Source organism: Carcharhinus amblyrhynchos, chromosome 9, assembly GCF_965287045.1.
Source record: "Carcharhinus amblyrhynchos chromosome 9, sCarAmb.v2.hapA, whole genome shotgun sequence".
Lineage (NCBI taxonomy): Eukaryota > Metazoa > Chordata > Chondrichthyes > Carcharhiniformes > Carcharhinidae > Carcharhinus > Carcharhinus amblyrhynchos.
Genome location: NC_137332.1, coordinates 43,761,340 through 43,788,707, shown reverse-complemented (window position 1 = coordinate 43,788,707; position 27,368 = coordinate 43,761,340). Strand labels below are relative to the sequence as shown.

Genomic DNA, 27,368 nt, shown 5'->3' with positions numbered 1-27,368 from the left:
TCATTATTTTACTAGTGTTAATTAAGAGAAGATTGTTATCTGGGTATTAGGTGAACTCTTTGAATGCTATTGTGGGTTCTTTAATGACCGCATGAATCAATGGTGCGGGTAAGAACAAGGAATTGGTAACATTAACCTGGCAAGGAACACAAAAGCAACATATTTTGTCAAGCAGAAGGTTCTGCAGCCAATAATGCTAATTCCACGTGTATAAAAATATTCTGATCAGAATAGAAGCAAAATGTTAACAAAAGAAATATTGAGGATGACATTTTCTGTCAACTAAATAGTAAAAATAAGTCTGTTTTTAATAATTAACAGCTAACTAAGACTGCATACTTGGAAGTAATTTATTTCAAACTTAAACTTTTCTAAGTTGTTGTCCTTCACTTTCTGGAGACTAAGTTTCAACCTGGAAGTGTATAACTCCCTTTCCCATTGGCAGTTAGTACTTTTTGTTGGCCCTGCAACACATAGGCAAGTATTGAAGTGGAATCTGGACCCGAAGTTTTTTGATTTAAAATGGTTCAGATCAGTTAGCTGAATAAGCAGTTTAGACTCAGCTTGGACTTTGAAGCAGATGTGGAATGGAAGGATCCAATTTCCTTGAATCATTCCTTAATCCATTCACAAATATTCATATGGCAAGTTTTTATTTGGATTATGTAATGGTGTATGGTGAGGAGGTAATCTCTTATAGTAGTTTCTCAATGGTTTTTGACTGATCCTTTGACAATCTAACCTTAATGGCAAGTCTGTTTCTTATTACTATGGGGGAGGGGAGATGAAAGCATTCATATTCCCTGGAGGTGTGAAGAAACTCTCACATCTGCCTCTAATTTTTCTAGAGTTATATAGTTTTTTTTGATTGAACAATGGGACCTCAGAGAATAGTTTGATGTTACAGTTACAGGCCAAATAATTTATTCCTTATTTAATTCTAGTCTTTATCATTGGTCATATCAATAAGGGTGGCACAGTGTTTAGCACTGCTGCCTCACAGCACAGGGTTCAATTCTGGCCTCAGGTGATTGTGTGGAGTTTGCCCATTGTTTGTGTGTCTGCGTGGGTTTCCTCCGGGTGCTCCAGTTTCTTCCCACAGTCCAAAGATGCCTGGGTTAAGGTGATTGACCATGTCAATTTCTCCCTTAGTCTCAGGGCAATGAGCAGGGTAAATATGTGGGATTAACGGCTTAAGACCCAGGTGAGATTGTTGTTGGTGCAGGCTCGATGGGCCACATGGCCTCCTTCTGCACTGTAGGGATTCTATAACAACAAATTTGCACCTTTAATGTAAACAAAAAGTCCCAAGGTATTTCATGGAAGTGTAGTTGCATAAAATTTAGCATCACGTTAAAGAAGGAAATATTGGGAAGACTAACTAAAGTTTAGTCAGAGAGATTGGTTATGAGGTTGATGGATGTAGAGAGGTTCAGTGAGAGCATTCCAAACCTTGACCGGAATTTTATCGGCACGCCTACCCCAATTCTGGGGGTGGGCAAGACTCAGAGAACAGTATTCTCCGTTGGCCTCAGGCGGGATCATTAGAACCTCGGGTGGGTGTGTTGGTAAAATTCCGCCCCTGGTGTCCTAGGCAGCTTCCAAAGGTGGGGCAAAGGGATTTTGGGAAGCCACAGAGGCTGGAGTTGGGGGAAAGCAAGCGTTCTTAGAGGTTAATCGGCCTGGAGGGTTTTTAAAGTTTTAATGTTTATTTATTAGTGTCACAAGTAGACTTACATTAACATTGCAATGAAGTTACTGTGAAAATCCCCTAGTCGATATGCTTCAGTGTCTGTTCGGGTACACTGAGGGAGAATTTAGCATGGCCAATGTACCTAACCAGCATGACTTTTGGACTGAGAGGAAACCGGAACACCCGAAGGAAACCCACCAGACATGGGAAGAACGTGTAGACTCCGCACTGACAGTGACCCAAGCTGGGAATCGAACCAGAACAGGAGGATAGATGTAGAGAATAACGAGACCATGAATGCATTTGAACCCAAGTTGGGTATTTTTAATGTGAGGGGAAGGGGACTGGGAGTCAATTTAAACCAGTATCAGTGTGATGCATAAGTGGAACTTGGCACCAGATAGATTATAGGCAGCAGCATTTTAGGTGAGCTGTAGTTTATGGCAAGTGAAGAATGGAAGATTAGGCAGGCGTCCATTAAAGGTCCTCCATTATGATGTCGGAAGTGAGGATGATTGCACAATTCACAGCTGTTCAGATACGGAAGCAGTCTGTGTTTATATGCTTTGAGACCTGGAATATTCAGGCAAGTAATGTTCATGCCACACAAATGCCAAGCAATGACCATTTCCAACGAGGGAATCTAACCATCATCTCTTAACATTCAAGAACGTTACAATTGCTGAATCCCCCCACTTTCAACATCATGTGAGTTATCATTGACCAGAAACTGAACTGGACCAGCCACGTAGATACTTGGCTACAAGGGCAGGTCAGAATTCTGCAGAAAATAATTTGACTCCTGATTCCCCAGAATGTGTCCACTACGTACAAGTCACAAGTGATGGAATACTTTGCACTTGCCTGGATGAGTACAGCTTCAAAAACAATCAAGAAGTTCAACACCATCCAGGACAAAGCAGTTTACTTGTTTACAGTTTACCCTATCCACAAACATTCATTCCCTCCACTACCGATGCATAGTCACAGCAGTGTGTACCATCTACAAAATGCACTGTAGGAACTCACCGAGATTCCTTTAACAGCACCTTTCAAGCCAGCAATCTCTACTACCTAGGAGAACCTAATTACTCCTGATGCTGGGTCAAAATCCTGGAACTTCCTTTCCAACAGCACTGTTTATATACCTACACCTCGTTGACTGCAGTGGTTCAAAAAAGCAGCTCACCACCACCTTCTCGAGGGTAATTGGTTTGGGAAACAAATACTGGCCTAGCCAGCGACCTACACATGCCACAAATGAATACATTTTTAAAATTGAGTTAAAAGATGAAAATACATGAACGAAGGTTTCAGCAGGAGATGGGTTGCTGTTGGAACACAGGAGCAAGAGTAGTCCATTTAGTCTCTTCCACTGCCATTCAGCATTCAAACTCTGCACACCCGCCTTTTCCCATATCCCTGAATAACTTTGTCCAACAAAATTCTATCAATCTCCGATTAAACTCAAGTGATTTAGGGGCATTTGTGAAGGGAATTGAAAACTTTAGTCATCCTTTATCATGTAAAAGTGTTTCTGTTTTCACTTCTGAAAGTTCTGCCTCTGATTTTAGACTGTTCCCACTATTTTTAGCCTATGTGCCCAGTCTATTTTTTTTAGTATTGGCCAAGATGGAAACTATTCTGGAGTTAGTATTCGGCTGTTTTTGTAATGGTTTTCTACTTTTTCTGAGTTAAACGATGCTCCTTTTCCACTTAAAATGTAATTTACACCAGCAACTTTGCATTCTTATTTGTTGCAGATAATACAAGACAAAATTTGATGTTAAAAACATGGAAGTCAAAACTAAAGGTATGTTGAATTGGAAAATGTTTTATAAACCATGGTGAGCATTTACGTTACTTTTGGTGATTTTCTCAATATTTTTCCCTTTTTTCTTTCCAGATTATACATTTTCAAAAGAGAGTCATTCCAATTCAGTGTTTCACTTAACGCGTGAACACCTTGAACTGTTGGTGATTTGGTCCCATTGTCATGGTAACCAGTGTACGTTTACCCCAACTTGGAGGGAGATTGTTGAAGAACACCAAAATGGAATCCTGGCTATTCTATGGGAGTGTGAAGCCGGTCACTCGTACCATTGGTGGACTGGAGGCATGTGTCCATTACCGTGCGATCAGGATAAATTCAGAGCCCAGCTGCCTTCAAAATCCAAGCAGTTGGAAGATGTGTTAGCATCAGCTGCACAAATAAGAAAGCCGCACAGAATTAAGACTAATGATGGTGATTTAACTAAAGAAACTGATTCATTTGATGGCTCTTGTAAGCCTTTTCTACTTGCTGACAATAAAGCAGTCCGAAATGGGGCATCAGCACAAATTCCTTCTAGCCACCATTTGTGGAGAGAAACGATGTTTGCTGATGACAGGGGGAAATTGGGGGTCAGTGACACACTGGGTGAAACACAAGCTGGCAAGAAACCAGATATCCTGCACATAAAAACAGAAAAAGAAGAAACATTAGACTTCAATGATCAATGTGTAATGAAAGATGAAAATAGAAGTCAAAATCGAGAATTGAAAAATTTTCATTTGGGTAATAGTTCCTTGGCTACAGGACAATCAGCTGGACACAGTATATCTTCAGCTGACAGTTGCAGTGTATCAAATGGCTATAGAAAACGATCATCGTCAGTTCCCGATGATCAGTGCTCCGGTTCATCAATAATGTCTCGCTGTAGTAATGGCAAAGTTCACATTGCAGAACTACACCACTCCCCTCATCCTATGTCCAGAGGACCTTGCTTAACTGGAAGCTTAGTGGAGAATACCATGAAGCCATTGGATGTTTCAACTGGAGACTACTGCATTGGGTCAGCCAAGCTGGCAAATCATGAACGGAGTGGATCAAATCTAGGGCCACTTTTAGATTCTGAATATGTTAGGCCCTTAACCCATAATCGTGTAACTTCTGACGTTGGCAATCCTGAATTACAGTGTGACCCTTCAGAACCATCTGGGCAGGAGGTGGTTCGAGGTAACCACATTTTTTAAACTTGCTAGCGAATCAGAAAGTGTTCCAAGTGTTTTCACAGTCACTTAAACTGCTGTTTAGTACCTATGCAGATAAACTGTATTTTGCAACCTATTTAACTGAAAAAAATGTGCTTTCAGAGAGCACATGATATATTTGTGTGAATGTTCATCCATGTTTCATGGTTCTACCCTCAAGAAAGATTTATGCTGTAATGTTCAATAGTCAACTATCTATTGCTTTTAAATCACTATTTTAGTTAGAAATATTGTCAATGCAGAATAACATAAACTGTTGAACTGCTAATAAGTACATTTGTTGGGTGAAACATTATTTTGTTATACATATTTATTACAAAAACATGGACCAAAACTTTTTTGAGGTGACTTAATTAGGACATTAGTTGCATTTGTTACCATGTTTATTGTTGATGTTTCTGGTAAAAGAAGTATTGAGTCATAGAGATTTACAACATGGAAGCAGGTCCTTCAGCTCAACTTGTCCATGCTACCCCCTTTTGTTAACCACTAAGCTAGTCCTGGTTGCCTGTGTTTGGCCCACATCTATCTATACCTATCTTACCCATGTAACTGTCTAAACACTTTTGAAAAATCAAAATTGCACCTACCTCTTCTACTCTTGTTCCAGACACTCACCACCCTCTGTGTGAAAAAGTGCCCCTCTAGACCCTTTCGTGCATCTCTCCTCTCACCTTAAACCTATATCCTCTAGTTTTAGACTCCCCTACCTTTGTGAAAAGATAATGAATATCCAGATCTATGCTCCTCATTATTTTGTACACCTCTATAAGATCACCCCTCAGCCTCCTACGCTCCAGGGAGAATCATCCCAGTCTATCCTTCCTTATAACTCAAGTCCTGGTAGTATCTTATTAAATCCTTTCTGCACTCTTTCTAGTTTAAAAATATTCTTTCTACAATAGGGTGATTGGAACTGCACACAGTATTGCAAGTGTGGTCTTACCAATGTCTTGTACAACTTCAACAAGACATCTCAACTCCTGTATTCAGTGTTCTGACCAATGAAGTCAAGATGCCAAATGCCTTTTTCACCACAATGGCCACCGATCCCTGAGGCACACCGCTGGTCATAGGCCTCCAGTTAGAAGAACAACCCTCTACAACCACCCTCTGTCTTCTGTTATCAAGCCAATTTTGTATCCATTTCGCTACCTCACCCTGGATCCCATGAGATTTAACCTTATGCAAAACCTAACATGATTTTTGCTACTTTATTTTCTATCTAGACATAAAAAGTTTGTTTGCCATATTTCAGCTAGAAACAATTTTTATTTCTTTAGAAGTACATTGAACATTCTATATTTTCCTTAAATTGTTCAATGATCCAGCTTAGTGTTGAATATATTTTCAAGCCAACCACATGCAATATGAGTTACCTTTGTCTGGGAAAGTTGTGCTACCAGTAGGAATAGATTATTAAATAGCTGTTCTTTGGTGATGAAACATAGTGGGTCTGGTAAGGGCACAGGATTACATATTTTGTTAATACTGTAAAGTAATTGGAAGGAAAGACTCATGCCCAATTTTTAAATAATGCAATATGGCATCTCATGAATAACTGAATCATTATTTTAAATTAAAATCCTTTTAAAAAATTAAAATTTCAGCAGAAGAGAATAATAGAATGAGATAAGTGGATACAATTTCCAACAGATTTATCTACAGTTGGTTAGAAAGCATTTTTAAGACCCTAATCTGTATTGAGTTTGCTATCTACATGAGGGATATGTGGCTGCTTATTGTGTGGCTGCTCCAGATTGATTTAAGATCAAACCTTTGTCTGACCCTGATTCAAATCCTTTCCTAAATCTATTAGATGTGAATGCTGAAAACCAAAGATCAATTTTTAATTTGGAATCCAAAAAATGCAGGATCTGAGTTAAGGTTATGCAATTCAGGATTATCAAAATATGCCGGCTGTGTCATTTAACATCAGTGATGGGGAGTTATGGTCAAAATTGTAATTTTGAAGAATCATAGTTTTTCCTTAATTAAGCCAATATGAACGGATGAATTCTGCAATACACGACAGCATTACAGTTGAAAATTGTTAAGTATTAGTTAGGTAGAGCCAAGCTTAGATTTTTAAAAACGTTGGTTTGTAATATATTTAATAAAAGCCCTAACAGTGCCTCGTTTTTGTATTGCCAGAGTTCTTGCACGCTATTTTGAAAGCTGATGTAGTGGATGAGGTCTTCTCTAATGTTCGTTTAGCAAATGAATCTGATGTTGAAGTCTTAACAGAGAATCTTAGTGGAAAAGAAGATTTGCTGCTGAATGCTGGAATCCAATCAAATGCAAGGTTGTATTTCAGTGCTGCTGGATGGGCAGCAGTTTCAGCAACACTTGAAGTGCTGGGAAGTGAGTGAGCTTTCATGTTTACTATGATTTCAAATTGTTCCCTGTTTCGTATACAACGCAAATCTTTCATAAAAGTGCAGACAAAACAAAATCCTGCTTGGCTTATCTTTGACTCCTAAATTGCATATTATGTGGCGTAAAGGGATTCCTTCATAAATCACTTCCATAATACAATTTGAGGTGCAACTATTAGCCATTTTACATTCTAGAAATACAGCAACAAAGAAATCCTGGTGAAGTGGGAGAGTAGAGTGAATGCATGATCCCTTAGGAGATTTAACTGGTTAGTCATGATATGGAGATCCTGGTATTGGACTGGGGAGGGTACAGTAAGAAGTCTCACAACACAGGTTAAAGTCTAACAGGTTTATTTGGAATCGCAAGCTTTCGGAGTGCTGCTCCTTCATCAGATGAGTGGTTTTAATCACTCACCTGATGAAGGAGCAGCACTCCGAAAGCTCGAGATTCCAAATAAACTTGTTGGACTTTAACCTGGTGTTGTGATACTCCACGATGGGTAGTGTCAGAGATAGAGAGATGAGCTGTTTGGTTTCTGTATGTTATCACCATGCTTAAGAGTTTTTCTCACTAAACTAAAAACTACCTTTGCTTACCTGATATAGAGTTTGCATTCATTCTCTATAATAACAAATCTACTTGCCTAAACCCAGTGAATCTTGGTATAGGAACGGTCCCAGGGTAATCCAGTGGTGAATAAGAGTAGTGCTGGAGACTAATTGTGACGAGTTCATAGTATACCAGTATAGAATATTTTTAAGCTTTACAAAGCATTTCCAAGTTGGACTATTAATGCAGTGACTCTCAAGCCTTCTGGGGAAAGGATGCTAGGTCCTTGTGATTATCTATTGGGTCATCAGACTGACTGACTCCACTATCCATCCTGAAATTCCGTGGATCTGTCTGGGTCTGGTATGGGATTACTAAGCCTACAAGAAAACATTGACACAAGTCCAATTTCCCAACCCTTGGCATATCATCTTGGAGAAGGTTGGGGCAGGATTTTCCGGCCGCTCTCGTCCAAGGCTCGAAAATCCCACCCAAGGTCAATGGACGTTTTATGGTCCATGTCCTGCCCAATATGATTCCTGTGCTGGTTGGGAAAATTCTGCCCTGGATTTTACTCTGATCATAATATTTGGGAAAGGAATATGAAAGAACAGAAATTCATTACTGAATGGGCGAAAGAAGAAAGCGGATACTCTGAGGTGTTGTTGGAAAAAGAAAATCAGTACAGGGAGATCTTACAGAAAAAGTAGGAGGGATTGACTTTTTTTTGAGGCCAAGGGAATGAAAAAGGGAAATACCTTTTGGGAAAACCTCATTGTTGCTGAAATAGCCTGGTGAATTCAATCTTCCATTGCCCACTATTTTAACCTTTTTAACTGCAATCAATGAAGCAGTTGCTACATGAATAATTCTCCTGTTTTCTAGCACACATCCTATATATTTCTAACACCATATTACAGGTATTACTTAGTGAGAATTTTGTTGGATCCAAACCCTTTGGTTGAAAGGTTGATTTTCTGAATATTCCTGATGTGGAATCTCAATTGATCAGCACATGCCTCAGGAGATTGTGGAGACAAACTCTGCTGAGCATTCTGGCTGAATGAGGTTTTGTGTTATGATTGTACCTGTGAAAAATTAAACCTGTGAAAGGAATTCAAAAACTGCAGACTTATTAAGTTGTACTTTGCCTTCAATCTTCAGAACTCCATATGATTTTTGCCAACAAAATATCTTCTAATGCAATCACAAAATAAATCAATTTCACTAGTCCCTTATGAGTAGCTTGGTTTTAAAAATAAATTGTAAAAAAAAGGCAACACACTTGATATAAGGAAAACTTTTAAAGTTTACAATAAAAACTTTGCAGAAATAGCAGTTTTTCTAATGCCACTGTTTCTTACAACAGCAGCGCTGGAAAGGAGCAAAGTTGATCAAGATATGGAAGACAGAATTACAGAAGGTAGCCAATTTTTTAAAAATAAAATGCATCTTCAATTGCAAGATTTGTTTTCCTAAATAGATCTGTTGAATTTTAGTTGTGTTCTCCCACTATCCTGGCCAATATAACCTCCGTCATGAACACGTTATCTGGCCATTCTGTCAATGCTGTTTGTGGGACCTTGCTGTGCTCACCTTATCTGCTGCATGTCCTACCTTGCAATAGATTCCATATCTCAAAGTCCTTTGTTAGTTGTAAGCCCCTTGAAAAGTCTTGAGATTGCAGAGATGGAGATATAAATGCCAATTCTTGTTTTTAAAGCTGAAATGTGTGCTTAATACTTTTTTTGCTTATGTTTAAGTAGTGAACAATAATTTCCTGTATTGATTGGAGAATCAAACATAGATGTGTCTATACCTTTCCTTTGCTGTTCTTGGTTCCTTGTTGCGACATAAGTATGGTGATAGTGATTATGGGATTAATAATCCAGAGAGTCAAAACTCAAATCCCACCTTGACAGTTCAAGAATTTGAATTTTTTAAAAATATATAGAGCTGATCATAGTCAAGATGACTGTAAAGCTGTAGGATTGCTGTGAAAATTTAACTGGCACGCTTATGTCCTTTAGAGATGGAAACTTGTGTCTTTACCTGTTGTGATAAGAATGTAGATTTTTAGTTGGCCTCTGAAACAGCCTGGCAAACTACATAGTTGTCTGAACACTCAGAATAAAAATAAGAAATAAACCGTACGGGTTCCTTGACTGCAGTCTAGATGTTGAATTGGGACATGACAAATGTACATCCAGCCCATTAGATGCTGCAAGGTTTTCTTCACAGCAAATTGGAGACTGGTACTAAAGTTTGGAAAGCTTATCCCATAGACTATGAACTCAATAATCTGACGTGGTCATACTTAGAAAATCGTACCCACTGACAAGCAACCCAAATTCTGCTGGCAGAGTAAACATCAAGAGCTGGGGATACCATAGTATACAGCTAGGGGAGAGTAAATAAGAAATCAGGAAGACCAGAACTCTTGAGTCTAATAATTTGTCTTAGATCAAATAAAATTCCTGTTCATTACCGTTTTCTGCCCTCCTTCAACTTGAGGAAACTGACAGTAGCAAGGGAACAGAAAATCTGCTTCGAGGACGCCAATGCTCATCGTGAAAGAACATAAGAACTAGGAGCAAGAATAGGCCATTTGGCCCCTCGAGCCTGCTCCGCCATTCAATAAGATCATGGCTGATCTTCTTGTGGACTCCGCTCCACTTACCCACCTGCTCACCATAACCCTTCGTTCCTTTACTGTTCAAAAATTTATCTATCCTTGCGTTAAAAACATTCAACAAAGTAGTCTCAACTTCTTCATTGGGCAGGAAATTCCACAGATTCACAACCCTTTGTGTGAAGAGGTTCCTCCTCAACTCTGTCCTAAATCTGCTTCTCCTTATTTTGAGGTTATGCCCCCTAGTTCTAGTTTCACCCGCCAGTGGAAACAACTTCCCTGCTTCTATCTTATCTATTCCCTTCATAATCTCATATGTTTCTATAAGATCTCCCCTCATGCTTCTGAATTCCAATGAGTTTGGCCCCAGTCTGCTCAGTCTGTTCTCGTAAGCCAACCCTCTCAACTCCGGAATCAACCTAGTGAATCTTCAGTGCCAGTATATCCTTTCTCAAGTAAGGAGATCAAAACTAGACACAGAAAGATAACTCTAATATTCCAAAGATGTGCAGGTTGAGTGGATTGGCCATGTTACATTGCCCCTTAGTGCCTGAAGATGTGTAGGTTAGGGGGAATAGTGGGGTAAATACTGGGGTTATGGGGAACAAGTGGGATTGCCCCTTAGTGTCAGGGAGATTATGTGCGGTTACAAGAAAAGGGCCTGGGTGGGATTGTTGTCAGTGCAGACTCGATGGGTCGAATGGCCTCCTTCTGCACTATTGGATTTCTGTGATTCTGGATATTATAAAGACAGGTGGCAAAACCGTGAAGGCATAGCTGCCATGCTGGGCTTGTGATAAGAGAACCAAAATGAGGGAATAAATCTCTTAATCAACCTTGCACTCACTGATTCACACAGATTGCATCTGTCCATGATAGTATTGATAAGTGACGTAATAGCCTTCACACAGACCAAGTCCTGTTTTCATTAAAGATAGCTTCCATGGTGCTGCTCACTTTAACAGCAAGCAAAGTGGCATAGATTAAGAACAGATCTTACACTTTAATATTGGACTCCCACCCCGAGACAGAGGAGACAGCGTGTACACCATCAACCGAAGCAAAATTGTATGCCTGTAACCACATCACTCACTACAGCATCACCATCAAGCCAGCTCTGCTCTGTCTAGAGTATAGAACTGCATACTAGGAGCACTATCAGATGTACCTGACAATGAGGAACCAACTTGATGAAGGTGTACGACAACACAACACGATGTACCTGCCAAACTTCAGTTCAGTTTGGGTGTGCCATACTACGGCAGAGTTCAAGGTTAACACAGGTTCCAGCTTGCCAGAGGGTGGAGTCAAATGGGTTCTTCTGCGGAAGACTCAAATGAGCACTTCAGTGGGCAGCCTACAGACTAAATGTAGTTTACCTAACCTGAGGAGTATGATTGCTTCCTGGAAAAGTAGTCAGGTATAGAAGGGTGTGACTTTGTGTGAAGCATATCTGGGGATCCAGAAGGAAGCAGAAAGGAGACTCGGTCTTTGCACTTGTCTGATTGTTTTGAAGTTCTTGGAGCTGGTGTGAAATAAAGAAGGGACTGAAGAGCGGATGAGCACACTGACTATAGCACCATGGTGCAGGGGACCATTCAAGTGGGAGAAGTAAATGGAGTGTAGACAGCAGTAAAGTTAGGGGGAATATACACAATTCTATGCAGCCTAGAGCATGGGTCCTGAAGCCTGTGTTGCATTCCTGGTACCAGAGTTAAGGGCGTCTTGAGGCTAGAGAGGAACTTGGAGTGGGAGGAGAATTATCCAGTCATCATAATCCACATTGGTACCAATGACATAGATAAGACGGAGCAGCTAGGGGCTATATTATAAACCAGAACCACAAAGATAACGATCTCCGGATTACTATCTGGGTCATGAGTAAATTGGTATCAGGTCAATAAGAGCAGAGGGTTAAATGCGTGGCTGAAGGATTGGTGTGGATGAAATGGATTTTAGTTCATAGGCCACTAAGTACTGGGGAAAGAAGAAGCTGTGCTGTTGGGTCAGCCTTCACTTGAACCATGATGGAGCCAGTGTCCTGGCGAATTGTATAATTAAGGCTGTAGAGAGAGCTTTAAGCTAAGTAGTTTGGGTGGGGGATCATGAGAGGGAGATTTAGAAATAATGTGAAAGGACAAGGCAATAGTGTAGGGTAGCGATATATTAATGACAATCAGAATATGATAGGAAGGGATACCAGCAAATGGAATCAGTGCAGGGAAAAATCATCAGATGGTATTAAAGACTCTAACTAAGTGCACACAGTATTCGTAATCATCGAGCAATATTTATAGCTAAGGAGGTTTTGCTCACACCCCAGACTTCTGGTACAAAAATTGGAGCTGCTCTCATTACATCCTTAAACTCCTCCATGACTAGAAGAGCTAGCAAATGTAATTGTTGAGATGTCAGAATTGATGTGCTGAAATATGGATAGGTGCTATTTGGAAGATTTTTTTTGGCATTGCTGGTAAGGCCAGCATTCATTGCCCATGCTTAATTACCCTCGAAGGTGGTGGTGAACTGCTGCCTTGAATTGATGCAGTCCATGGTATATGGTACACCCATAGTGCTGCTAGGAATGTAGAGAAGATGGTCATTAATGTTGGTATTAGATCTTTCAAGCAGTGGAGGTGGATATCTCTTCAGCATGGTGCAATTGCTGGTGGTGGAGAATATTCTTGCCACATAGTTTGGTCTTTTACTGTTTTGATTGGGCAATCAAAATCTGTCTTTGTCAAATTGAAAGTCAACTTCTCAGTTTTGTTTGTGAATACCTTAGGCAAAGATTGTTCCTCATTTTGCTAAAGTTGGCTTTGCGATCCAAGGGCTGTTCAAATTTATTGATAGTTTGAGAGGTGGTAGTGATAATTACATTAGTGTAATGTGTATTTTACTTTGTGGCATGCATATTATGAAGCGTATTCTTACAGTTATTGCTAGTATTTTGTTTAACCAGAGTGAGCAGATAAGAATCAGAAGCATCTCTGCCTGCTCCATATATAAAGGGGAAATTTGCAGGAATCATTGGTGTTGACAGGATGTTGGGTGCTCACTGGGATCTGTACAGAGTGAAAAGGAAGTTCCAAACTAACTGGTTGAAGATTTGTTTTGCATTCAGGGAGAACACGATGGAGGGAGTTGTGATTTACTACGCTGAGTGATATCCTGGTGTTAATCCTCCAAGATCTGTCCTTATTTTATTTCAGATGGACTAAGCCAGGATGCAAGGTTTCCAGCAAGAGGGCAATGTTTTGGTCAGTGTTTTATTGTCAGTTAAGGCAGAATAATGGAACTGTGCACAGTTTTAGGGGTCTTTCCCATTCTATTGAGATTGTATGGCTGACTTTGAGAACTTTGGGAATACTTGCCTCTAAAATGTAGTGAAACAGCTGGGGTTTAGTTCAAGAGCTTGAACTTAGTAGAAATGAGCAGGAATCGGCCAAGCATAGAGCTTTACTGGAACTCCGGTATACACTTTGGATCTGATTCAGTCGTTAGGAATCCTGGTCTGGAGTAAAATCTTTCAGAATTGTCTTTTCTGTAAAGTTCAAGTTCTTCCGCTCTCTGTGGTTTTAAGAGCCCTGTATTTTGATTGAGGAGCAAGTTATTTTGTGGTATCAGAAATCAAATGAATCAGGCTGTGACGTTTAATGTGTATTTTGTTATCTCCGATGTGCAAGGTTTAGATGCCAAGGGCTTGGGTGGCGAGGAGGGATGTTAAACTCTCTAGTGTTTACAAAAGGTAGGTGTTCAGAAACAGTTTTGATCCAAGTGGACAGAGTGCTGACAGTTTGTGCTGTACAGAATTGGGTGGAGTTGCATGTAAACTTCTTGCCCATGGAGTGAAGGCCCTTTTGAAAGTTCATCACCTTGGTTCCAGGACATCACTCAGGGGAGTGCCCTAGACACAACCACCTTCAGCTGCTTCATCAATTACCTTTCTTCCTTCTGTCATAAAATCAGAAGTGGGAATGTTTGCTGATGATGGCACAATGCTTAGCACCATTTGTAACTCTTCAGATACTAAAGCAATTCATGTCCAACTGCAATAACAACCAGTTCCAGACGTTGGTCATCTCCAACAAGGGAGAATCTGTCACCCCTTGACATTCAATGGCATTGCCTTCACTGAATCCCACAATATCAACATCCTGGGGGTTACCTTTGACTAGAAATTAAACTGGGTTAGCCATAAAAATACTGTGGCTACAAGAGCAGGTCAGAGGCTAGAGACCTTGTGGCAAGTAATTCCTGACTCCCAAAATGTGTTGACAATCTACAAGACCCAAGTCAGGAGTACGTTGGAATACTCTCCCCTTACCTGGATGAGTGCAGCTTCAACAACACTCAAGAAGCTTGACACCATCTAAGGCAAAACAGCCTGCTTGATTGACATTCCATAATGTCCATAAACATTCACTCCCTCCACCACCGACAGTGGCAGCAGTGTGTACCATCTACAAGATCATTGCAGGAACTCCTCAGTGCTCCTTAGGCAGCACCTTCCAAACACATAACCACTACTATCTAGAAGGATAAGGGCAACAGATACGTGGGAACAGAATCATTTTGAAGTTCCCCTCCAAGCTATTCACCATCTTGATTTGGAAATATATTGCCATTCCTTGATTGTCGCTGGATCAAAATCCTGGAATTCCTGCCTAACAGCACTGTGGGTATGCCTACTCCACAGGGATTGCAGTGGTTCAAAAAGGCAGTTCAGCACTACCTTCTCGAGGGCAATTGGACTGGACAATAAATGGCAGCCTAGCCAGTGACACTTCCATGTTTTGAAAACAAAACCAAAGTCACCATACAGTTTGTGAATCGTCCTGAAAGTTGATGCTAGGGTAATGTATTAGCTAATACACTGCTGAACCATGTTTGAAGCATAAACAGATCTTCTGCAAACACTGCTTTGCTTTTGGTAGTGTCATGTTGAATACATTTTGGTGTATAGGAAGAAGTTATAATGCAGTCACAAAATTGAAGGAGTTTGGATGCTTTCTTCTTTAGTCATTGTGCTTATTTCAATCTGTACCATCTTTACACTGAAATCTCATTGTTGAATCAGGAAGTAAATTTGTGATCATGATATTCCTTGTGATATTAATTTATGAACACTTAATATTAACTACTGCATTTAAAACAAATAGATTACATCTGATAATTGTGAAAGAGAAAGGAGTTTCATATCCGCCTATTCCATAGCATAGTTTCAGGCCTGTAGAATTTCTACAGTGTAGAAGAAGGTCATTCATGGATTGTGGGAGGAAACCTGAGCACCCAGAGGAAACCCATGCAGACACTAGGAGAACATGCAAACTCCACACAAGACACCCAAGGCTGGAATTGAACCCAAGTCCCTAGTGCTGTGAGGCAGCAGTGCTAACCACTGTGCCAAATAGATCTGATTCAGTATAAAGCCCGTATGTAAATTGCATTGCTTTGCTTACAGTAATTTTCTTCAGTGCGCTTGAGTGTTCATGAGTAAAAGAACTGTGCACCCAGATTTAGTGGATTTTAAGTTACTTGGGATTTTTTTTTTAAATGTGAAAATAATTTGAACACTTATTATCTGACTTCTTAAAATTTATGTTTCAGATTCAGGACCAGAGTTAATGCTCGTTAATCCCTATCCATCTTGTAACATGCTCAATGCTGCAGCAATGGATGAAGGTACTATCGTTTAAAACGTTTAACAGGATATAGCTTTAGTTTGTGGTAGTACTAAATTATTTTTGTGAATAAATAAAATCATAAATGTATCAAGTTACCTTAAAGTAATTATTTAAAATGTTTCTTAATATATTTAAGTTGATTGAAATATTTGACAATAAAGTGCATTTATTTTAATTTTAATTGCGTTGATGGAACATTTGTATGCAAGTCAGTTTTCAAAAAGAGAATTGCAGATTTTATCAGCAGCAATAAATGTGATATTGGGAACCATATACTGCTGAGTAATATAAGGAAAATATACAGTTGAATATTTGTTGTAAGTAATAATGTCCTTAATCTTAGTTTCCCAGTTAGAAAATATTCATCTCAATTTATGTTCTTTAACATAATTGTATGTTAAATTCACAATATTCAAATCTTCTATACAATTTTTAAACTGGCATCCACAACATTGTAATCCGACATTTAAGTCTTGTATTGATATTTATGGCAATAGACTACATAGCTCATTCATAACTTAAATCGTTTTAACAGTTCTATTAACATAATATAACTTGATTAACAAATATCTCATTCATGTAGAAGAGTAATGTTGCTTAAATTTGTTTTATTAACATAGACCCTGATAAAATTCTACTGTATGTAGGAAAGTAAGTTTCTTCAGCAGGAACTCTTCAAAAAGCAGCTAATGAAAATACACCAAAATGTACTCCAATTTATAAATCAAAGAAAGTGTTTAATGAAGAAACATCATTACTCCAAACTTCGGATCTCACCCTGGACCATTCCAAGCTACCCACAATTCTACATAGTTCCTTATTTATTGTGAGTCAGCTGACTATTACATCACTCTATTTGGTTCTCTGTTTTACTGGGTCAACTGACCCTTACGTCTTGTCCCCGTTGGTCCCACTACATCCAATACAAAGTTGTCACTGGTTACATTCTAACAAGGTATAATGGAAAATCATTGTATACATTGACCTTTCCCTACCCACATCAAACAAAACAGAAAATGTTTGCATGAATGGCAGTTGTGTGTAATATAAACAATTAGAATATGGGATAAAAATCTATAACATCAGAACTTTGGTCATTTTGAGCATCATTCACGTTTTAATAAGATTAAGTCACCGTGATGTGTGTACATAGAAGTGTGTTTTCCCGCAGTCCCACCCACTGATTCATCATCTTGGGTATGCTGAGAGTCTAGGATATACAAAATTGTACCAAAAATCTCATTTAATTGAATTGCAATTTTCTAGTCCCTCATTTGAAATCAGAAAATACATAATATTATTGTTTTGTTTTTGTTGCAGAACAAATTGTTGTTGCCCATGTACCTGCTTTGCTCCCCTCAGCAGATGATAAGAAGAGAAAAGTTAAATATCCTGTAACTAAAGGGGAGATTAGAAGACGTATTATCCCTCCTGAAAAAATGTCTAAAACAGTCATCAAAAGCTACCTGAGACTAAGGAGGGATAACCGCTTTGACATTCGCCAGCTTCTAGATCTGCCTGTAACTGGTTATGACCGGACTCTGCATACGTCATTTACCCGACTATGCGAAGGAGAGGCAAAAACACTGACTGAAAATTTTCATCAGCTGAACCTTGGTTACTTTCCTGTCGATGAATGTGCCAGCACGATAGCAGAGCACGCTGCAGCTTCAGAAATATATGCAGCAAGGCAAGTGGCTAATCTCTATTTAATTGAGAGCAACTCAAGGTAATTAGCTAATGTGAGTTCAATGTTGGACCCATCACAAGAAGACCTGAGTATGAATCCCAAGCTTGGCTGACTTTTTTATTCACTTAGGAGGTGAGTTTTATCAGATATAGCTAATTCCCTAGTAGGAAAGTAGAGAGAGAAAATTGTTTATGGTAGGTGAAGAAGGAGAAGTCTTTTGTTTCCCCTTCTTCCATTCAGGCAAAATGCTCAAATGTTTGGTGGCGAGGAGATGTCTAAATCCTGGATCAACTTGCCCCACCAGTCAAAGCAATTACTTAAATCTTGTTTGGGAGCATCTTAATAATGATTAAAAACAGATGATTAAATGCTACAATGGCTGACATTTACTCATGCAGAATTATTTTTGAATCTTATTCGCTTTGAAAAGCAATCACAACAATTCAATATTACTAATCCAGTAGGTAAAAGAAACTCAACTATGGAATTTACCAGCATGAACAGCCAGTTATTAACTAGTAATCTATATGGCTAATTTTATAAACCCAATAGAACGTCATGGTGGAGTGAGTTTGTGGTTTGCAAATGAATGCTCCTGGCAGATGAGGCTCTAAATTGCAATTACACATAACATCTACTGACACCTCTTGTAAGTTGAGACAGCTTGATAATGCTTGTTTAAAAAACACAGTGGTGAATTTTATCTGGAAGATGCTAGAAAGGATAGAGTCCTTTCAAGCTATTCAGTTATCTATTTGCTTGCTAGTGTTTTTGTTTTAAAGTGAATTTCATAATTCATATAGTACAAGTTAAGATGATTTGAATGCAAGAAATATTGATGCGTTAATGTGTTAAATTTACAATTTTCAGAAGAGAGAATGTTATCAATATACTTCATACAAAATAGATTGGAACACGGATGATATATTGAGGTATCTAATTCGCCTTCCTTTCTATCCTTTCAAATGGTAGATGTAATGTAGGCAACCATGTTATCAATTTCAATTGATTTCATGTGAATCATTTTTTAACTATATTGAAGTTACTGGTTATCATTTGTTACTTTAGGTATAATTTATTATACATATCAGGTACTATTCTTTGTATTGTCAACCTGTTTTCATGTCAACTTGGTTCAGTGCAAACTTAGGCCTGAACTTCTTGATTGGATAGTCTTCACAGTCGTGGTCCTAGGGTATCATGAAAACAAATAGCAACTTCCATTCTTGAGATTTCCCCATGTAAAGTCCATCAAACATGCAGCAAGAAAAAGCTTATGCTTTAACTTGGCCTGCATAATTCCTCCCAGCAAGTTGGTAACTTGGATGTGTCAAACATGAAATAATTTGTCCAATATTTGTATTGGTTTCCTCATCTGTAATGATTTAGAGGAGTTGGAAACCAAATCTTTTAGAGAAATCACATTCCTCCTTAATTTCTTATAATTTAGTAAACATTTTGTCAGATAGTTTGTCTGAAGGAGAAATAGCAGCTACTCAGTGATGGGATTTGTCTAAAGATGGTCTGAATGGTAGCTTTTGTTTGGGCCTTTACAGGAGTGACCAGCATTACAGTACCACAGAGAATATCTGACAAACTTGTAACTGGCTCATATCATACAATTTGCAGTCCTGCCCTCACAATTTTTAAGGATGGCTGGTGTGGGAAGTTGAAAAATTCATACTGATGCAAATGGGGTGTTATTCTAAGGTAGAGGTGAGTGGAGAGATTTTACCCTTGATTTAGTTATCTATCTTTATCGAATGCTGATAGTGGGCACCCAAAACACACAAAGTACTACTTCTCATACATTGATATGAAATTTTGATGACTTACAGAATGTAAGAATTTTACTGAATAAAGGGAATACAAAAAGGTCAGACCTGGAACTGCTCCTGTTGAAAAGTCCAGCCATCAGATCTTTAGTACTTTTTTTAAGTAGATGTTTACATGTTGGAATTACTTTAACAAAGATTTGGATTCAATCAAACTTCTTTATAAACCAATTACATATTTATCACCAAAAACATTTCATCATTGAGGTAGTTTCTACCCATCATAGGTACGTCACAGTTCTGTTACTAAATTCAAATGCAAAGTAAAATGTGCGTTTGAGTGCATTTTTCATAAGTTTCAATGTGTAAGCATTGTTCCAGGTCTGTATGTTACCACTCTGTCACATTTAGGGGATATTTTAAATGATCTATCAGTCCTCATCATCCAAAATTATTTGCATAAGGCAATCTTCGTCAAAGGTTTTTACTGTTCTTATTATTTTGGAATTTTAAACTGTTCAACATGTTACTTATCCTACGGTGGTGGCGCAGTGGTACTTTCACTGGACTAATAATGCAGAGATCCCAGGTAATTCTTTGGGAATCTGTGTTTGAATCCCACCATGGCAAATGGTGAAATTTTAGTTCAATAATAATCTGGAGTTAAAAGTCTAATGATGACTGTGAAGATGTTGTCAATTGTTGTAAAAACCCATGTGGTTCACTAACGTCCCTTGGGGAAGGAAAATCTGCCATCCTTGCCTGGTCTAGCCTACATGTGACTCCAGACCCAAAATGATATGGTTGATTCCTAAATGCCCTCTAAAATGACCTAGCAGGGCAATCAGGGATGGGCAATAAATACTGGCCCAGCCTGTGATACCCACATCCCACGAATGAATAAAACAAACTAAATATCATATAATTCTAAATTTGTTTTATTAAGGTTTATTAAGATTTTATTAAGGTACTGTTACATTGTTGGCCCTTCACATGTATTTCATACTTGGATACTGTGCGAGAGCAGATATTCTATGTAGAGCTTTCTTTTGTGACATTATGGTTTACCCTAGGAACATTACAAACAGTAAATTAGAACATCAGTGCTTTATGAAGTTTTGTTCTACATATAAAGCGACATTATGAAGTTTTGTTCTATTATATATAATGTTGCTTTATATATAATAGAACAAAACTTCATAATGTCTGCATGTGCCTTGTACCTAACCAACAAGTGAAAAAGAACAACTGGAAGACAAATATTTGACAACATTGATTGTCATAAGATTGGACATTTCAAGCGATTTTTTTTTTTAAATTTTAATTGATTATTGTCACATGTATTAGTATACAGTGAAAAGTATTGTTTACTGCACTTCTGCAGACCATGCATACCATACGTAGAGAAGGAAAGGAGTGCAGAATGTAATGTTACAGTCATGGCTAGCGTGTAGAGAAAGATCAACTTAATATGACAGGTCCATTCAAAAGTCTGATGGCACCAGGGAAGAAGCTGTCCTTGAGTCGGTTGATACGTATCTTCAGATTTCTGTATCTTTTTCCTGATAGAAGAAGGTGGAAGAGAGTATGTCCAGGGTGCGTGGGATCTCTGATTATGCTGGCTGCTTTTCCGAAGTGGCAGGAAGTGTAGACTGAGTTAGTGGATGGGAGACTGGTTTGCATGAAAGATTGGGCTTCGTTCACAACCCTTTGTAGTTTTTTGTCGTCTTGGACAGAGCAGAATCCATGCCAAGTGTGATACAACCAGAAAAGAATGCTTTCTGTTGTGCATCTGTGAAGGTTGGTGAGAGTCATAGCGGACATGCCAAATTTCCTTAGACTCCTGAGAAAGTAGAGGCATTGGTGGACTGTCTTAACTATAGCATCAGCATGAGGGACAAGGACAGGTTTTGGTGATCTGGACAGCTAGAAACTTGAAGCTTTCGACCCATGTCCGCTTCCTCCCCATTGATGTAAACAGGGCCTAAACCCCTATAACTTGCACTGTTAGTGATCACTATAAAATGGATACTCATTTTCTTTACATTTCTCAGTATTTCTTAATCGGCATGAGTAGGATTAATGCATTATCTGGGTGGAGGGTTATTATCAACTTTTTGTCATGTATATGTGATGAGGAAGTTGTTTCTGATTCTCCATATAATTATACTACTCAATTATACAATTTATGCTAGCTTCCTGATCCTGTTTTTACCCCATCTTGATAGTATATGGTATTGTAAAATTGAGAACTAAAGCCAGAACTATAATAGAGTATCTATCCATGGTTCCAGTTTCTGGAACAAAGGGTTATCTTAAAAGTAAGGCATCATTAGAATTAATTTGTAATGACATGAAACTGGTTGGATGTTTCAACAGAAAAATAAAATCCTGCCATAACTCTGAAATAAAAACAGAAAATGCTGCAAGTGCTCAGGTCTGATCGCATAGTAAAGAGGAACGGAGTTAACATTTTGAGTCTGTGATCTTTGAAAGATCATGGCCCTGAAACATTAACCTAGATGTGTCAGTGTGTGGCTAGGAAGTTAGTCTATGAAAAAACGTTTCAGACAAAGCACATCACAGAAGTTTTATTATTTATGGGGCCCCATCTCATCTTCATTTCTGCCCCCATGATACGACATTACTCCTGAACCCACACAACCTCGCCCTACAGAACGCAAAGGTGCAAGCCACAAAAATACACAATTAATCAATGCTTTAATGCTTTTTAACTTGAAAAATCATGCCGATATGAAAGTTGCTGGATTGAAATCCAAGCTTACCTCTTGTCAAAATGGCAGTAAAGATGGTTAGTATTATGATGTGTGTCTTAACAATGAAGTTGTGACTCTGGATTTCAAAAAAACACTCCCTCTATTCTGCTCATTTCCCTCCTCAAACTCCCAAACATGCACACTCTCCCAACAAGTCTGCAACCCTGATTCAGCCCCCTGTCCAATACACTCCTCCCCTGTTTCCACACTTTCACTCTTCCTCACTGTCCCATCATAGTCTCGCTAATCTTGCTTGCCTTGCCAGGAGTCTTCAAGGCAGTTTCCTACCTTCCCGTCATCTCCTTCAGTGTCTTGTTGCTGGCTTGCCTGCCCTCCTCAGCCCTGGCTGGGTCGAGCCCTCCCTTACATGCTCCCCTTGCTGCTTGATGGTTGCTGACCAGGTGGCTCACCATGGCTTGAGGCTTTCACCAGTGCCTTACGTTTTGCTGTTTCTGGTTGACCTGTCCTCAGTCCTGGATCGATTGAACAAACTGCTGGCTGCATCTTTTTTCGCAAAAGTTAAATACAGGATCTGCTGTCTGCCTCCCTCCCTCCTTTCCTAGTCACCTCTCGTTCCTTGCACGTACGTCTCAATGTTGGATCAGTCTGTTTTAGAAACACAGAAGATAGGAGGATGCCATTTAGCTCTTCGAAACCTGCTCCACCATTTATCACAATCATGGCTGATCATCCAACTCAATAGCCTAATCTTGCTTTCTCCCAATAATCTTTGATCCCATTCCCCTGCCCTAAGGGGACTCAACCACTCAGAGTTTGATGTCACTCTGCATTACCTGCTAATGCAGTGTTATCAGGCTCTGGTGCCCACAAACACTGAAGCGGGGTTCCTCCATTGGCGCAGTGCTAATGCACTGTGTGTTTCACCTAGAGACACTTAGAATGAAACCGGGTGTGAGATTATCATGAAGAAAGGCTCAAAAACTTGGGACTTTTTTTTAAAAGTGTGGATCATAGAATGCAAAAGATTTAATAAATGTTATTAAAATCTGAAATCTTTTCTCGGGATAAAATTTTTTGCTGAAGGACAAATTGGTAGGAATTGTTTCTAGCGAAACAAAATTAGATTATTAAGAACAGGACATAAACTGCTTTCTTACTGTTGACTATTGTGGCAGGGACTACAGCATAAATTAAAACAATAGTTATTTATAAAGGGAGAAAATTAAAGAATATAGGAAATGGGATTAGAGTAGATGGGTCCATCTACTCTAATAGTTGGAAAGTGAGCACTGGTAGGCCACATGATTTTTAATTACAGTTCTGTCACTTACCTGTGGAATAGCTAGCTAGATATTAAATACTGAACCATACCCTCCTGGATAAGAAGGTGACCTCTATTGGTGGAAAGGTATTACATGAATCTTCCTTCCACTGGTATGTAGACACCTGAAGATTAGATTGAGAGCTATCACCCTTTTAAGTTGCTCACAGGAGGAGCTGATCTTTGGCGAGGGGTAACTAAAATCCACTATGCAAATAAAATTATATGCAAAGAAAAAACATTTTCATGCAGCAACTGATTATGGTCTGGAATGCTAGGCACTGCTTGTTGAGTGTGGTGTAGGTAACTTCAATCGAAGCTTTCAAAAGGAAGTCAGACTGTTAAGTGAAAAGGTATGCAAGTTTACGAGACAGGAGAATAGTACAAAGTGAATTGCTTATTCAGAGAGCTGGTGCACTCACGATGGGTTAAATGACTTCCTTCTGTAATTTTGTTCTGCAGATGTGAACGATAACACCAACACAGATTGGTTGGGCCAAACATCCTGCTTCCATGTTGCAATTTCTGTGTTCTGTTTACAACCATTTCCCACTACCACACCAGCCTTGCTGTTAACCTGAATGATACCATGGATATAATGCTAAATTAGGGGTAATTTTATGACCCAGCTGGACCGAGATTTTGATTCATGAATCTCACTTCTCAAGGGGACTTTTTTATTTGTAGGACCTTCTAAGTTCTTATTTAAAAGAAAAAAGGGGGCTTAGAGGGTCAGATCAGTTGGCCTAGGACTTCAGTGAGGCATAGTGACCCCAGAGCCTGTTCTCAGGACACTTGCGTGACATTGTGGTGGTTGGCTGCCTTCAACGTTTCACAAGCCTGGAAAAGGTTAATGATTTGGCTGAAAGACTGAGCTGTGTTTCTTCTCCCTCAGTTGTACTGTTAATGCTTCTGAAGTTTTCTCTGTGGAGCCATTCCGAAGCAAAACGTATCTCCCAGCTGGTTCAGCAGGCAGGTAGTTTGCTATCAGTATTCGCCAGTGCCAGTCTGAAATTAGGTACCAGGGCACATGGGAAAGTAACCTTTGAATAATCTTCCAGTCTTCCCTCTAGAGTTATTGGAAAACACTTTGCTTCTATAATTTCTTCACAGTGCTGTTGCTGATTGGAGAATCATAAGAATGAGTGACTGTCCCAACTATTTCAGAGTAAATGAAATATGTACGTGCTGGAAATGAAATAGGCAGTTTTGGACATGTACTGCATTTATGTCTGAAACTAAAAGAGGAGACATTGGTTAATATTTCAGTTGGGATGCTTTCTCTGATTTGTTTCAAAAGCACCAGCATTGACGTGGTGGGCAAGCACACTGGACCTCATCTCTATGTCCTACAAATAAAAAAAGTCCTCTTGAGAATTGGGATTAATGATTCTAAATCTCAGTCCAGCTCTGCATGGATACTGAGTCATAAAATTACCCCTAATTTAGCATTATATCCATGGTATCATTCAGGTTAACAGTAAGGCTGTTGTGGTAGTGGGAAATGGTTGTAAACAGAACAACATAGAAATTGTAACATGGAAGCAGGATGTTTAGCCCAACCAATCTGTGTTGGTGTTGTCGTCCACGCCAGCAAAACAACATTACAGAATAGTATTTGCAGAAGGAGACCATTTGGCTCACCATGTCTGCACCTGCTCTCTAAATAAGCAATTTATCTTGTACTATTCTCCTGCCTTTGCCCTGTAACCCTGCATACCTTTTCACTTAACAGTCTGATTTCCTTTTGAATGTTTTGATTGAAGCTACTACACAACATTGATTCCAGACCTGCGTAAAAATATTTTTTCTCGTATCTTTTTTGCTTTATTTGCGAATTATTTTAAATCTGTGTCCTCTCGCTCTCGATCCTTTCACGAATGGGAACAGATTTTCCTATCTACTTTGCCCAGACCCTCAGGATCTTGAGTACCCCCATCAAATCATCTTTGTTTTGTTTTTCCAAGGAAAGCAGCCACAACTTCCTCCAATCTATATTCATAACTTAAATTCCTTATCCTTGGAACCATTCTCATGAACCTTTTCTGCATTCTCTTCCATGCCTTCACATCCTTTATGGGATGCAATGCTTACTGTCTTATACAAGTTTAATATAACATCCTTGCTCTTGTACTCTATGGCTGTATTAATACGGCCTAGGATACTTTATGCTTTATTAACTCCTATCCCAACCTGTCCAGCCATCTTGAATGATTTTCACATATGCACACTCGGATCCATCTGCTCCTGCGCTCCCTTTAGAATTGTACCCTTTCTTAACATGTTGTTCCTGCCAACATGAATCACTTCACATTTCTCTGCATTGAACTTCATCTGCCACCTGTACGCCATTCCACCGACTTATTGATGTCCTTTTATAGTTCTATACTATCTTCCTTACAGTTCACAACATTTTCGAGTTTAATATCATCTGCAAAGTACGAAACTGTGCTCTGAACACCAATGTCTAATGCATTAATATATGTATTGGGAAAAGCACGGGTCTTAACATTGACCCCTGTGGAATACATTTTCCTCCTGCCTGAAAAACAGCCATTTCCTGTTAGCAGTCCTAACCCCATCCCATTTGTAGTGGGACTTAACATCTCCTGTCTCAGAGGAGTATGTTATTGTGGTAGATCAAGAGAATTGAAGTAGAAAGGCTTTGTGAGATGGCATGGTTCAGCGTGAGGCCATAAAATGAAATGTGTTTATACAGAGGAAGACTTTGAGAAAGAACAGAAGGGGTGTTAAATTGAGAGAGAGAGGATGCAAGTTAAGATGGAAATTGAAATCTTGAACAATGAAGAGTTATTCTGCATCAGCTGATGGAGGAAACTTGAGCTGACTTTTGGAGAGTGTTAGGGAATAAATATTTTAAAGCACAAATGATATCAGGAGCAAATGAAACCAAACGGGGCAGTTGAGATGAGAAGAGGCATGACCTACTTGTAAATAGAGGACAAGTAGATTTAAGTAGAGGGAGTCCTGAGTTAAATTCTGAGAGATGAATATGTGATGAAGTTAACTTGTAGTCCTCTTGCATCAACAATCTAACATGGAGGTTCAGAGATGATTTGGAAAGGAAATAAATCCAAGAGGTTTTTCAGGATTGGACACTGACCAGAAGAAAGTTAGTGGAGGTGTTCACAATTTGGTGCAGTAAATTGACAGCACCAGGGACCCTAGGTTTAATTCACGACTTGGGTCACTGTCTGTGCAGAGTCTGCATGTTCTCCTCCTGCCTGCGTGGGTTTCCTCTGGGTACTCCAGTTTCCCACCAATTTACAAAAGATGTGCTAGTTAGGTGCATTGGTTATGATTTATTCTCTCTGTGTACCCAAACAGACGCTGGAATGTTGTGACTAGGGGATTTTCACAGTAACTTCATTGCAGTGTTAATGTAAGCCTACTTGTGACACTAATAAATACATTTGGAAACTTGCCAATAATCTGAGGATAATTGGCACAGTAACTGGAGAGGAAAGTGAGGTTTTCTTTTACTTGAAAGGGCGGAAACAGATTCAGTGAGGGTTAATCTCACAAAAATTCAGTGGTAACTTTCAAAAAGAAATGTAATATATAATTAAAAAGCGAATGTCTCCAGGGCTCTGGGGAAAGAGCAGAGGAGTGGAACTACTTGGATAGCTTCTTATACGAGCTGACACCGGCACAATGGGATGAATGTCCTCCTTGCCTCATGGCTCACTAAAACAAGGCACATATTTCATTCTCCTATACTGACATTCATACAAAGGTTTATCAGAAAAATACCTTATTTTCATCTGTTATTTTCACCTCAGTTTGTTTCTTGGTTTGATTACACACAAGTACTCACTAAACTTTTCACAGGATTTGATTTGGTGAA

General features: G+C 39.2%; 1 protein-coding gene across 2 annotated transcripts in view; it reads left to right on the top strand.

Moving 5' to 3' along the window:
• Positions 1–27,368, top strand: part of LOC145347751 (uncharacterized) — a 32,533-nt gene that overhangs the window by 4,101 nt on the left and 1,064 nt on the right. The window contains exons 2-7 of one of the 2 annotated variants that reach the window (XM_080195536.1): positions 3,457–3,506; positions 3,600–4,691; positions 6,881–7,090; positions 9,030–9,080; positions 15,900–15,974; positions 17,297–17,666. In XM_080195536.1, coding sequence (XP_080051662.1) covers positions 3,488–3,506; positions 3,600–4,691; positions 6,881–7,090; positions 9,030–9,080; positions 15,900–15,974; positions 17,297–17,666 — 1,817 coding nt within the window. In that variant the 5' untranslated portion in view covers positions 3,457–3,487. Of the gene's footprint in view, positions 1–3,456; positions 3,507–3,599; positions 4,692–6,880; positions 7,091–9,026; positions 9,081–15,899; positions 15,975–17,296; positions 17,667–27,368 lie in introns of both variants that reach the window. The other variant, XM_080195535.1, reaches the window with a different exon arrangement.